The sequence below is a fragment of the Grus americana genome, chromosome 1 (assembly GCF_028858705.1).
Source record: "Grus americana isolate bGruAme1 chromosome 1, bGruAme1.mat, whole genome shotgun sequence".
NCBI lineage: Eukaryota > Metazoa > Chordata > Aves > Gruiformes > Gruidae > Grus > Grus americana.
Window position 1 is genome coordinate 13,954,598 of NC_072852.1, and position 14,882 is coordinate 13,969,479.

The 14,882-nt window shown below is 35.0% G+C and overlaps 2 protein-coding genes across 6 annotated transcripts in view; one reads left to right on the top strand and one right to left on the bottom strand.

Annotated features, from left to right (window-relative positions):
* The window catches only part of CCDC146 (coiled-coil domain containing 146), an 84,073-nt gene that overhangs the window by 56,382 nt on the left and 12,809 nt on the right, over nucleotides 1-14,882 (bottom strand). The window contains exon 1 of one of the 5 annotated variants that reach the window (XM_054817517.1): nucleotides 4,440-4,953. The exons of the other annotated variants lie outside the window; for them this stretch is intronic. The gene's annotated coding sequence lies outside the window, so the exon portion shown is untranslated. Of the gene's footprint in view, nucleotides 1-4,439; nucleotides 4,954-14,882 lie in introns of those variants that run through there. 5 annotated transcript variants of the gene reach the window in all.
* FGL2 (fibrinogen like 2) lies at nucleotides 1,817-8,315 on the top strand. Its single transcript, XM_054817570.1, has 2 exons — nucleotides 1,817-2,561; nucleotides 5,319-8,315. Exons 1-2 carry the CDS (start codon nucleotides 1,817-1,819, stop codon nucleotides 6,023-6,025), a joined length of 1,452 nt encoding a protein of 483 aa, XP_054673545.1. The 3' UTR covers nucleotides 6,026-8,315.

Here is a 14,882-nt window from a genome sequence, read left to right on the forward strand (position 1 = left end):
TTCCCAAATAACAGGGATTTAGGAACTCTGTTATATGTCTAAAGCCCCTCAAAAGAGGCCAGTATAGCTTTCCTCAATTTGACAGTTGCAGCCATACAGGAGAACAAGGCTCTATAAATATCTTATTTTAGACTGATAGAAAAAAATACTTAGGATCCTATCAATCAAATAAAAAAAAAATGAAATTTTACTCATAAATGAAATAAATACATTTCATCTACTGTTACAAACATTTCACTTTTGATGCATTTTTAACAAAACCAAAGTGATGTCAATGTCTTATACCCAAGTTTCAACCCAGGGAGAGGTCTTTTACCTCATCGCTGTGGAACTTTCATGGTCTGAAAGGGAGAGACACACAGTTTTGCCATGTAACTAAAAGCACTATGGCAGGTTCTGGGATGTTCATTTAGAATATGGGAAAGGTAGATTCAAACCCCATTTCCCAAGAAAGTGCCCAGACCATTATGCTGTGCAGGAATCTGAAGGAATTGTTGTTGCAGGTTAGACAAGTAGGGTTTTTTTACCAAGCCTCCCTCCTGTACTATCAATATAAGCCTGCGGTCTCTATAAAAGCTAGTAACGTTCCAGAGATCATGAACTTACAGAGTATGTGTGTGACTAATGTCTGTTTAATGTTTAAGCAGTATTTTGAGTAATTTCAAATAGGGTTTAGGGAAATAAATTGTTCAGATTGGACTAATTAAAGAAGAACTGGGGTAAAAATCCTTTACTGATGAAAGTTATTTGGCTGTTGACTGAGCTATGAATGCACAAAGACATGTCCATGTAGCCTTGCTTTGGGGCACAAGGAAAATTATATAGATCATTAAAACTGCATAGGCACCATGTGAGAATGGCAAAGGTGGCTGTAGAAGAAAAACGAGGAAGTGGTGACGTGGCAACTGTCACCTGGACCTGAAGGTGTGATTAGCCATGCAAAGTATATCATTAACTCTTAAAGCTTATATAAGGCACAATAAAAAGAAAAGCAGGAACCGAAAAATGAATACAGAAAGGAACACCCCAAACTGATGGGCCCGTGGGAGCTCCTTCCCAAGCTCCCTGCCTTGCTTTAGATTTAGAATTGGGGACATTATTCAGAACACCAGGATTTGCTTTGGGTTTTCTGGACAATCACTCCAACAGCTAGGATCCCACGCATCAAAAGGGAGGTCTCTCTTAAGTTCCCTTTCTTTCACTTAGAAAGGTTCCATAAGAAGTACTCAGAATCAGGTAACAGTGAATTTCAACTGTGATGTCACATACAAATCATGGATATTCCAGATAACTATTCTAAGCAGTGCTAGCAATACAGGAAGAGGAAAATGCTGCTCGTCCTTCTCAGTTGTGACTTTATCCTGAAAAATGTCTGGAACCAAAACATGCTTTGGGATTTAAATAATTTTCATTAGTACACCTATTCAGTTAAAAATGTTTTAGGAAGAAGGGGACTCAGTACCAGTGAGACTATTGCTGTGATAAACCTCAAACTGGGAAAGGGACTGTTTTTCAGCTCTTCCACCTGCTGTGATAAAACTACAGTCTAGTTTTGAAAAGCAGTTTTAGAACACTCAAATGTTAAGAAACAGATGTTAGGAGACTATTATAACACAGAATTAAGTGATTTCTTTTTTTTTTTCCTCAAAAAAGAAAATCCATGTACAACAAGGAATGAAATGAAACTGTAGAAGAGATCAGCACACATGCATTTCATCATTTTGCTTACATACACTAGTTTTGAGTCAGGAATACTCACTGAAACATGCTACTCTTGCAAGCACTACCTACTTTGCTCTGCTATTAATCACTCGTGATGCAAGCACTCCCACCCATTTCTGAGAACACTGTAGGCAGTCTGATAACTCACAGGCTTCAAGCTGCCCTTATAAAGTTGTTCCACTTTTGCATACTTCCTCATACTGCTAGTTTCTCTGCGAAGATGAAGCTGCTTCTTTACTTAGTCTTGCTGAAGACAGCTCTCCTTGCTTTAACAAATGTCTTTGCAGTTGTTTTAGAAGATGAAGAGGATGCTAAAGAAAGAAAAGTTACTGAGACTTGTCCTATAAAGCTCAAAACTAATCAGAAATGTGATGGAGGGGAGTGTCCTTATCAGATAAATCTGCCTCCGATGACCATCCAGTTACCTAAAGAATTCAGACTGCTTGAGAAGACTCTCAAAGAAGTACAGACCCTTAAAGAAGCAGTAAACAAGCTGAAGAAATGCTGCCAAGATTGCAAGCTGCAGGCAGATGACAACCAAGAAAGAGACAATAGTAATGAATTTCTGCTGCCTAATGCAGAAACTCCAGCAGAAAACAGCAAAATCCAAGATAACAGAGTAAAGGAACTGCAAAGCAAAGTTAACAGAATGGCAACCAGCTTAAAAAATGCAAAGAGCCAGATTCAGACACTGCAGGGTCGTTTAGAGAAGATGAGCCTCATAAATATGAACAATGTAGAACATTATGTTGACAGCAAAGTTGCTAATTTGACTTTTGTTGTGAACAGCCTTGATAACAAATGTTCTTCTAAATGTCCAGCAATGCAACCAAAACCTGGTATGTAACCTGTTAATTCTCTACTACCTGTATAAGCTTTCTGTGCATTTTACAAATATTAGGTAAAAAATTTTAAATATATTTTAATCAAATAGCTGTTATTAACTTCACAAGTTAAGTATTTGCTTTTTCAGTGTTTATTTGTACTCCTGTAAAACATTTCAGCTGCCACTAGAGGGTTACTGAGAGCTGCAGGTGTTCAGTTCCTCCTAGAATGGGACTTTATTAAGGGATTTTAAACGTGGATTTTCAAAGGACTTTTTTTTTTTCCCCAATTTTATTAGTAAAGATGAAAAATTATTTTACATCGTACTACCCTTGATTAAGGATATTAAACATCAGTGAACTACACACATTTTCTCCTTGGATGAGAAGGAGTAAATTTTCTCTAGGTGTGCCTTAGAAAACTGCATGGTTTTTTTCAACGTGAAACTGCAACTACTCTGAAAAGGTCTGCAAGGCATTATTAAACAGCAAGTGGATCTAGTAAAATGTTTAGTTTTTAACAGATAGATGATAAAATAATTTTTCTATCATCATAGCAAATATCTGAAAGGCTTGGCTAAAAAAGCCTATTAACAGTACTTCTCAAGTGGGTAACATATGTACCATCATTTTAATACTAACCCCTTAGCATGAATCTAATATATAAGCTATATAAACCAGAAAACAGGTGTTATCACTGGCAAACACCTTTTTCTTTTACTTTTTAATTGTCCTAATTAAAATCAAGGAATAGAACTAATAACCTCTTTCAAATGTTGACTGTGAGGGTTTTTAAAAAGTTTTTATATCACATATAAGAATCTTTGAAAACAAGAAATATTTACTAGTGTATTCTACCACTTAGATATCATACGTATGAAGACAAGGCTTTCCAGAGATAGAACAGGGAAAGATCAGGCTGCCTTACAGTTTTTAAGCCTCTGTTGCTTAGCATTCAAGTCGAAAATAAAACTGTTCTTCTGTCTACCCATATTGAAAATTGAAGGATCTGCAGATGGTACAATGTATGTACAGCTGAAATTCTTGAAAGTATGAAAAGAGCAAATGAATAATAATAATAAAGGTAATACTTTTACTATATCGAAAATCAGCTTTAATCAGATACAAATCAGTGTAAATCAATTAATTCAGATATAAAACATTCACAAAAAGAATAAGTGAATTTTGGTATATTGTTAATGGACAATGAATCAAATTCAAGTACAGTACTTCATAACAGACTAAACTAATTTTAGATATTTCTCACACTTACTGAAATTTTTGGTACTGTTCATAGCACATGATCATGTAGATAATCCTTATATTCCACGGTAACTGATGCTAAAAGTGTTTGTAGCAGCAATATATGCATTATGAAAACTAGCAAGGATAAACAGCTGCAACTTTTTCCTATACAGGAGCTATTCTGCATCCACTGAAAGTAATACTAAAACTACTGAAAGTAATAAAACCTTTATTTAAATAGGAGTTGAATTGGATTATAAAAGCATTTTATCTGAAATGTATATTCTCTATCAATATCTGTTCTGAAACTTCGTCCACCAAAGATCTGACACAAAGTCTAGTGAAACAAATGAGAATCTATTGTGGATTTAGATTTGGGGTTTAATCCTTTGATTCCTATACTTCTTGCTTTCATAGACGTTCAGTTTTCTGTACTGGCAAACAAGGAGTCCTGAGCCTTACTCTCTGCCGCAGCCTGAGAACACTCCTCCCTTTCAAGGAGTAGCTTAATTGTTTAACTTTTCTAGGAAAAATATGCAATTCCAGCCTGCAAATGAACATGCCCATAAATTCAAATCTGCAATAGGAATGAACATTATGATTTTGACTCTTAAGTCAGAAATTCTGAGAACTCTCTGTATCACTTACATAAGAACATGGGATTATAATACCATGCCGTTGAACACAGTGTCATTTCTGGATGACATTGAGGATCAAAAATGGATTTTCACTCTGCAGGAAAAACCTTGGGTATTCTTCTTCTGAATAAAATACATCACCCATCAGTGGGAAAAAGCTGGGTTAATGGTAGATGATAAAAGTTTTCCTTACTGTAAAGCCAGCAATGCCACATACACAGGAAAGCACTGTCACTTTTCTAGCTTCATCTTTCTAGGAATCACAGTATTAATACAATAGATGAGACAATCATATTACTTCTTTTCCTGCTTCCTAAAGTACAGTCAACATTAACACATAAAACATTCCTAAGGATGTTATGTTCTGTATCAAATGATGTCAACTGAACAATAGCCAGGTTAAAGTCATTCCCATATGGACAAAGCTTTTTCTCTGACATACTGCCAGATGAAGATTTAAATTATAGACAGGGCATGATGGTATACATTTAAATACAAAAAGCAGCAAGTGTGTAACCACGAAGCATTAGAAACATGGACTGAAGAAATCAGGCTGAATTTACAGGAGGTAATGAAAGGATAAAGAGAAGAGTAGAGAAAAGGAGACGAGGGAAAGCAGACAATCAAAATGCCTCCGTATTAGGCAGGTTTGATACAAAAAGTCATTTAAATGGGTTTTTTTTTGGACAGCTATCTGATGCAGACATCCTAGGTGGCATCTATTATAGAGTAAACCTGATAGAAAAAAACTGTTTCTCTCTAGCAACTGAAATTGCTGTAACACTATGTCCTATGTAGAAATCTCTCCAATTCAAGTTCTGTGGTAAAACTTTTGTTTGTTTTTAAATTGAAATTATGTTTATTCTAACACTATCTGTTCTTCCATCAGTTATACAGATAATGCAGAGAGACTGTGCTGACCATTACACAGCCGGCAGAAGGATTAACGGAATCTACAGGATTAGCCCTGACCCCAGAAACGACAGCTTCGAAGTTTACTGTGACATGCAAACACATGGAGGTGGCTGGACAGTGCTGCAACGGCGTCAGGATGGCAGCACTAACTTCAACAGAACCTGGAACGACTACAAAAATGGCTTTGGAAACCTCAGCAGGGAGTTTTGGCTGGGGAATGACAAAATTCACCTCCTGACAAAGAGCCAGGAAATGCAACTGAGAATTGAACTCGAAGATTTCAATGGTATCAGAGAGTACGCAAAATACGAACACTTCTATGTGGCCAACGAATATCTAAAGTACCGTCTCAGTGTTCATGGCTATAGCGGCACAGCAGGAGATGCCCTTCACTACAGCAAGCATTACAACCACGATCAAAAGTTCTTTACAACTCCGGACAAGGACAACGATAGGTATCCCTCAGGAAACTGTGGAGCGTACTACAGCTCTGGCTGGTGGTTTGATGCATGCTTGTCTGCCAACCTCAATGGCAAGTACTACCACAAGAAATACAAAGGTGTTCGCAATGGCATTTTCTGGGGTACCTGGCATGGTATTTCTGATGATATTCCCAATGGATATAGGCAAGCCTTTAAGTCAGCAAAAATCATGATCAGACCCAAAAGTTTTGTGCAGTAATTCCACGCCTTTCTCTTAACTAGTTTGCATTGGATTGCACTCAAAACCATACTTACTCAGTATTATACTCAGAATTCAAGTATTCAGTTATATTTGGCATAAAATAGTTCTAGACAAAACAACATAATTGCACATACATTTTTAGAAATAGTTTGACCCATATAATGTATTAAAAACAGCATGAATGTTTCTGAATAGTTATTGCTAAAACTTAGCACAGGTTAAGTCTTGGGATCATTATGTAAATATTCTAAACATTGCTTTTGGTGCTTTTACTGACTGTGATATACCAGATTTTATGATTTAAAACTTTTAAATGGTCTTCCACAAATTGTATCTGAATGAACACCTACATTTTAACCCGAGGTATAACTGATAACATATGAATTTGTCAACACTTAGAATGAAAATTAGTCTCTCTGAAACAGCCAGACTTTTTCCATCATCTGTCCTTCACAACTTCAAAGGTATACCATGGCAATATCAATATAAATTAAGAGAAGTACTACAAATTATTATTTTTAAAGGACTAGAAAACAGAGGGCCACATGGTTTGCCCAAAGACATGCAAAAAAACCCTTGAAGAAAACTTAGAAAATGAAGGTGATTCCTCAAATCTTATTGCCTTTATCAAAGATTATTCAAAGAAGTTGGTCAAAGAATTGAATAAAAGCAGTGGAAATAATGTAGAGAGCACATAATGAAAGACAATATTCTTGCTCATTTTGGTTCCTCTGTTCAAGCTCAAGGTCCTGTTTGTTGTTTGTGGGAGAAAGGAGCCATTATGTAGCTTATTATACATTTGTATAGGCAGGTAGACAGGTCAGAAGAAGACACATCAAGAAGAATCCATGTCTTTGCATTAATGCCTCTACATACATACAAAACCAGTATCCAGCACCATTTTGCTTTCCGCTGAGTCTTTTAGGTAAGCCAAATGTTACAAGATGACTCTCGTAGAGACTCAAGCTCTCATTTCAGTACTTTTCACTCCAGGTACCAGTAGACTTTAAATGATGAGAAAGATTATAAATATTTTGTAAGGTACAAAAAGATTGTGTTCTCTCCATTTTCTGAGTACCCCTTTTGTAGGCACAGAAACATGAACAACCCACTGGCAATTATAAACAGAACAGACAGTATGTTAAAGACTTCTTTCTTCTAAAAATAACAAATGAAACAATCAAATTTTTTAATATTTTGGGAAGTGCAAATTAAAGATACTGTTATGAAAACTCATGTTGTAGATAGTGAGCATAAATTTGACTACACCTATCTATTGCCAACTCTAGAAAGGACGCGTCTCTATAATTACAGTGACTAACATTCTGAGTGGAGATGTGATTTCTCTCAGCAAGAGGCTGTTTTGCTATATTGCTTATGCCAATCTTGAGATGCAGATAAACTATACTAAGACTGTACTTCTTTACCAGTTAAAGCGTAGTCTTTGCTGGTATAGCCTTTTTGGTTAAAAGAGACATAAAAAAAAAAAGTATACCAAAAAATAAAAGTATACATCTGACCTAATACTTTACTGTTTTTTAAGATTATAACAAGAACTATCATGGCTACAAGTTATGCAAATGAGCAATAGTGGCAATTGCTAAATCATAAAATATTAATATATATATTTTAAGGAAGTAAATACTTTGAAGGATCTCAGTGTGAAGTGTAATTTGTTTTATTATATTTCAATTTTCAAAAGTAATGGAAAATTTTAATTGCAAGATGTATAATCTTTGCTTGAGAACATGTTTTGAAGTTATAGAATATTTATTTTGGGATAAAAAAGAATTGTCTAAACAAAAAAAAAAGCAACTTATGAAGTATTGGTTAGAAGAGCAAATATCTAATTGCATATGATTGTATTTAATCATTTTGCATGAAATGCACAATTTTCTCCTATTCCTTATATGGTAACTATCTAAGTATGACTTACAGTATCTACGAGCTTCTACTTGAAAATGTCTTTTTCCTGCTAAGTTGTTAGAAGAGAAACTGTCCTTTTTTTACCCTGTTTAAAGGAAACTTCATAAAACACAGAAATTTTAGCAGAATAACCAAATGTGACTAATATCACCTACAAAAGCCTTGTCTGTCTTAAAAAAAAAAAAAAAAAAAGTAAGTGTAATGCTGTTACACAAATCTGACTATTACCTGCCTGGAACTGTTGTAACTGAATCTCCACCAATGTGTACTAGTTTTAGAAAATGTAACTCCATCTACTTGTTGCAAGCATTATTTTTGTTTTTCCTTGGTGTAATAAAATCAAGTCACATTGTTAAAGCCATACTACTGTCATAGGTATTTATGGGGACTATAAAAAAAATCTTATAAATTGTTTTATTGATTTCCTGTAAAAATTGAAGGAATAAGAAAACACAGATAACTTTAGACAACCAACAAAGATGACTGACTACGTGACGTGCCAGGAGAGTAATTGCTAGTAACGATAATTCTTAAGAGATCCATTTTATGACATTTCAGTTGCCAGATAATACCAAAGGCTGATATCTCAGACATCTTTTTGAAACTATTCATATTTTGGAAGAGAAAAAAGTAATTGCCCAATCAAGAGTTTACACAACCTGTACCTTTAACATGAAAGAGGAGAAGCAAACTCATCTGGGTTTTGTATTACACGCAACCTTTCAGATCACATGCAAGTTTCATCAAAGCATGTGAACAGAATCATAGAATTATTTAGGTTGGAAAAGACCTTTAAGATCTTAGAGTCCAACTGTTAACCTAGCACTGCCAAGTCCACCCCTAAACCATGTCCTTAAGTGCCACATCTACACATTTTTTAAATACCTCCAGGGATGGTGACTCAACCACTTCCTTGGGCAGCCTGTTCCAATGCTCAATAACCCTTTCGGTGAAGAATTTTTTTCCTAATATCCAATCTAAATAGCATATAATAATATATATAATAGAACAGAAATAATATCCCAAATTAAAGCAGACAATTTTTATACAAGCAAAAGCACTTGGTCTCTGCTCAAGGCTTAATAATTCAAAACATGTCTTTGAATTTATAGAAAACATCTATATAACACTGATTATCATATGAAAACACTTGTCGTTTTGATCCTGCTAATATTTAAATTCTGAATTTTAGTAAAGAAGATTACTAACAGCGGGTTTGCTAGCAAAGTTCCTATGGGTTGTTTCCAAAAAAATAAAGGCACAAACCCATCTGTTCAATGTTATCAGCCAAGCAGACTGTAATGTCTTGGCTTTCTAAGCATTGCTTAAAAAAACCCCACAACCAAATACCCCCCCCCAAAAAAAAAAAAAAAAAAAAGTGAAAAAATGAAAAGAAGGTTTGAAAGTAGTGATTTTTAAATTTTTTTTCTTCCCTTTTTTATGCAAATATCTGTTTCCTTAATGGTGTTTTTTGGGAAACACTGCAGTCAAACTCAGAGTGAGTTGGAAACAACAGGTAATTTGACAATTCGGTGGAAAATAAACTTGCATTTATGTGATTATTTTCAAACGAACTTCTGATGGTTCTCAATCCATACCTAGAACACCATATTTATAACTTAAACCAAAATCAAAGAGAAGAAAAAAGTGCCAAATTTACTTAGCCTCTACGACTTACATGTCAGAGAAAAATCAAAACAGGAAGGATGTGACTAAGTTTTCATAGAGAAAAATGATGAGATAAGAACTAATACTGTCCAACCAAGAAAAAGATTTAAAACATATTTTTAGAAATGTGTTCTGTGTTCTTTTTTTTTTTCAGGAGATAAGAGAAAAATAATATAGTATATATGGGCCTGAAGACATTGACCTAAGTTTCAAAGAAAAATGGCTGAGCAATCCACAGGCCATGCTAAATGCAAACATTCCACTTATTAAACTGATTTCTTTCATTCACAGCTTTAATTAAATTTTTATGGAGTTATAATACTTCTGCCAGAAGTGAATTTGGCTATCACCCTCAGTGGTAACCAGAAACAGAAAACAATGTTTTAAGATGATGTGTCAAATCCAACCCTCACACAAGTCATGAGAACAGGGTATGAATCAATAGTATTTTTTAAGTCCTTGTTCATAAAATTTTTCTGATCTCACTAAAAGAAGACTCTGGAAAATAACAGTTGGAAAAAATATCCCAAATTACCTGATTATGTTCATATATGCAAGACAAAATGTAAGTCTAATTTATATTACATTGAACTGAAAAAGTACACCGACAGAATTACACAATAGAAAAGAATAAGTATGTTTTACACACTTATTTTTAAGCAATTACACGGAGTCGATGATTTTTATGGAGAAGTAGGATTCACTTTGAGAAACAGGAATTCTCATTTCTTTCTTCGGACAGAGTACAAAAGCCCCTCTGCTTACATCTGCACGTCAACCTCTGTATGTTAAACCCAAAGATAAGGATTCTTTCTCATGCAAATCGTTAAGCCTCTGTTCATTAAGCCTGTCTGTATTTGGACACAGCTGGTTTTGAATAAGTAAGCTAGAAATCACTTTTTTAACATCAGAAGTAACCTAATCAATGTAACAGAAGATTCTCACCGCTGGACATTTTTAATGACTGTATGTTTGGTTAACATTGCTCTGGCTTCCTCTCCACGTGGTTGTGCTGACATAAACATCATAAGCCAAGGCCAAGTAGACTCACAATTTTGGTAGAAGTTTGCCCTGTTTTGGAATATAAGGTCTCAAATACATATTTTGAGTGAGAAAAGGGGAAGAGGGAAATAGCTTTGGAACATAAGACAGCAATATGCTTGTCTTCTTAAGTCTCACAAGTCTCAGAAATTGCTGAGAAAAGGCCAAAATGCAAGATGCTGGATTTAAAGGTTATTCCTTCTCCTAGTCTCACAGCTTTAGGGAACTGTGGTTCCTCTATGTGGCATGAAATCTGTACTTGACTTTGTAACAGCATAGAAGAAACAACACATCATAAATGCTTTCAAACATGCTTTTCAGAAATGAACAGAAATACCACTCCTTTGTGATAATCTGAAGACATGCAACAGGTTCCTGGCCTTGTTTCCTCACAATGTCACCTGTTAACAATAAAAAGAATCTCTCAATAGAAAGAACATATTACGCTGGCTCTGTTCCCATTCCTGCTGTTTAAAGGCGTCTGTAAATTCACACCACTCTTCTGCAGCTTTTTATAGGCTTTACCACAATTGGAACAATCAACTTGCCTATCGCAACCACTGATCAGTTTAACATTCACTATGTAAACTATTGCTTGCTTGCTGAAAGCTGTTGCAAAAAACCCCAGACTCTGGTTTACAGACAGATTATCATCCCTAGCTGACTCCCCAAGTGACCATATCAACAAAGTTAAAAAAGGTTTATTTAATTAACAGTCAGATTCCTATCTGTGGAGGTGGAGGTAACATCTGTCTTTGCTGCCTGTGCCAACATATTTATACAGCTTTTTTGTTGTGCCAGGAGCCTTTGAAGCATGTAATGTGGAGTGTGCCAGGATCAGCTTAAGTTTGAAAATGTTGTTTGCATTCAACAGCTGTGTTAAGATTTTTACATCTCTGACAGAACACGTACGAGTTTGGAGAGTACTGAAACAAATTATCCATTGCTATGGTTACCATGCAAAAATATACTGATGATCATACTTTACAAGAGTCAAGAGCACACTACAGTAAGTGTAGGTGAACAGAAAATAAATTGGTGCTCATATAAAAAAACCACATAAAGAATTTCTATCTTCGTCTACCAAGCTAGCTTTTCTAGGAAATTTTTCATTTAAAGTTGTATCAACTATTTTTTTTTTTTTTTTAAAGAAAAGTTGTTTACACCTACCATTTAACCTAAGTTAGGAGAGAATTAAAAAGCAGCTTGCTAGCAAAAGAAATTGGAAAAGGCTGTATTTTCTAGAGTGGTATTGTTAGATGTCAGAATTCCATTGAAGAAATATGTGAAATACTGATTCTCAGTATTTATATTTGAAAGCTGTAGCCAACCTCTGTGTGACTTTCTCTTCTTTCCTGCAGCCCAGATGAGAAAGAAAAATGAAAAGTACCTGTCCCCCCTTAAGCCACACTGAAACTCTGAACATATGCATCATTCCATGACTTTAAAGCTCTTCCAGCTAGCCGACCCATATGAATCAGCATCAGATCAGCAGAGGCAAAATTTGCTTGAGAAGTCTCTGTCTCTATACTGTTCATTTTCTGGTAAACATGGAGATTTTGCTCTGTGTTTCCAGTAGAACCAGTATTTCGGTTAACGTCTTTATTAGCAGTTCACCACTTTTGGCAGCCAGGGGCAAGAAGTTCATTAATCTGAGAAAGACTCCAAGTTTCAAAATACTCATGAAAAATATTCATGCAAGGTTCTTTCTGCTTCCTGATGGATGGTGGCAATAGGATGTTTGGACACCAGCAAAAAGAAATGTAGCATGATAGTGACAATTTCCATAAAAAAACCCCAGCACAACTGAAAGACTCGGTGCTGGTATCAGATGGGGGCACAGAGCATTTTATCTGTACAGGATATAGAGTGCAAGAATCTGCATTAGACCAATGAGAGAAATCTCCCAAAAGAGTTTATTCTCCTGCATGTTTAAATTTAGCACATAAACAGACAATGCTCATTAGCAGAAAGGGATTATTGCCGTACCTTCCAAGCAAGGCACCCGTTCACTGATCTGGTAAATAGTAAAGCACTTGTCATTCACGAGTGCACTATGAATAGCTTCCTAGCAGCACCCACTACAAAGACATGCAAGATAAATGTTGCAGAATCCTTTTTCTGATATTGTTTTAAAAACAGATGTGTACATTTGAGTGAACTAACAACTATCTTTCTAACTCAAGAACATACCAACAAAAGGAAGAGAAAGAAAAAGCACAGCACAGAAAAGCTCAGACATCACTCTTGAGTAAAGCCCAACAAGAATTGCTAATATAACACTAACTGAAAAGACCTCAAACTGGGAGAAGCTACCCTTCCATCCATTTGATTTCTCCTTTTTTTTTTCCGTAGAAAGGAGCTTGTACCTAATTTATAAATAAACAAAATTTATAAAAATAAATAAATTTAATCCAGTTTCATGTCATGTTCTGTTGCTTTTTCTATTCAAATGGCAATTTCAGCATGTCCTGTGCTGCTTTAGCCATAATAGTAGCATTGTTACAAGGAAGATATAAGGATAAAGGGAGAGGTAAAATGATCAGCTGTTGCAAAAAAATCATGAAAGATTGCATGCAAAGGATGAGTATAAATTCAGACCATTTTGCTGAAGAGAGCTACTAGTAAAATACTCATTTTCTAAAATTAATAGCTCTTGAAATTTAGACAACGTACATGACAAAATTCAATACATTTTTTGCTGCCTTTTAAGAATCAAATTATATATACGTGGTCTATAATGCACTGAATTAAAACTGAAAACAGCGTAATTTATTGCATCTTAATGTAGCATTTATCCAAGTAATATATTTATTTCATCACACAGGTACTAGACTATGTCATTTTCCATGAAACTTATTAACATGTTGCAGATCGATTTATTTCTAATGGTGTAGAAGAAAACAGGATAAGAGGAAAGATTCATGAGTCAAGAAATTCAATTAGAAGTGTTAGTGCAAAGGTCTTTATTTCAAAGACATAACAACAAAGGCTAAAAGAAGTGGAAAGTTCATTTTATGAATGTATGACAGTCCTCTAACCAACAGCAGTGGAAGTACTGAATTAGGCTGATGTCAACTTGGTAATAAATAAAAACTCCTGGTGAAAACAATCAAGTCATGATGGACTGAGTGGCTTTTGTTCAAAACTCTGTCCAGTTTTTAATATTTTTACCTAACCCACAAGGCTAAACAATGTTACTACGTGTTATTACAATGAAGGAGAGAGAGTGTGCATGTTTGACTTCTTGCTATTTATATGTTTGACTATCTGCTATTTACATGAGAAAAACAAGACTGGCTTGACTGGAAGGTTTACTGCCAGAGGGGATATATCTGTTCTCAAATAAATCTTAAAGGTGTCCCCTTCTGATAAGTATTTGCCCTTATGCAGGCATAAATGACTAGCCAGTAAACCAGGGACAATATGATACAATTCTGCTTCTGCAGAAAAATTCCGAAAGCTATTCCAAGAAGCTGAAGCCAGTGGCAATGCAACAACCTCTATGGTGACTGAAGTCATATATTTATCTCTGAATTATGTATAAAGTTCAACAAAGGAAAACAAACATGGCAGTGGAAGAGAAGAAATGTGAATAAGTGATAAAAAGCCAAATTGACCCATAAAGCACAAATAGAAGCCGTTCAAAATTATGGTAAGAATAAATGAGTCATAGTTCCCTTTTAAAAATTGACAAAATGACTGAAAAATCTCGCTATGAAATCTTATGCAAATTGCTTACTTGGGTTTTCCACTGCACATTTTTTCCTGAGTTGGGAACAACTTTTAATACTAAGGTTACCCTATATTTCCCATTAATGGTTTACATTGTTATCAGAGTCAAACAAGTTGTCCTTAAATTTGACATGCAGAAATCTTTGGAAAGATTTTTTGGAGGAAAAAAAAAAAAAAACAGCAGCCAAATGATCTGATCATTTTCTAGAATAACTCTAGAAAAATAAGTTCTAGTCATTATTAAAAATAAGGAAAACAAAGCAGAAATGTAGAATACATTTTAGAATGTTATACCATTTAGTTTTATTTTATTTGGGGAAGGGTGGGAGGTAAAGATATCTTGTACTAAGCATATGCTTCTTGTTGACATATAAAAATTCTACCACAACTGAAAATCTATAGAAAAAGTATGGGAGTAGCTGGAAAACAGAGTACTCCCCAAAGCGCAGTTTCCGTACTTCAGTAGACAGGAGGATTTCTGTAA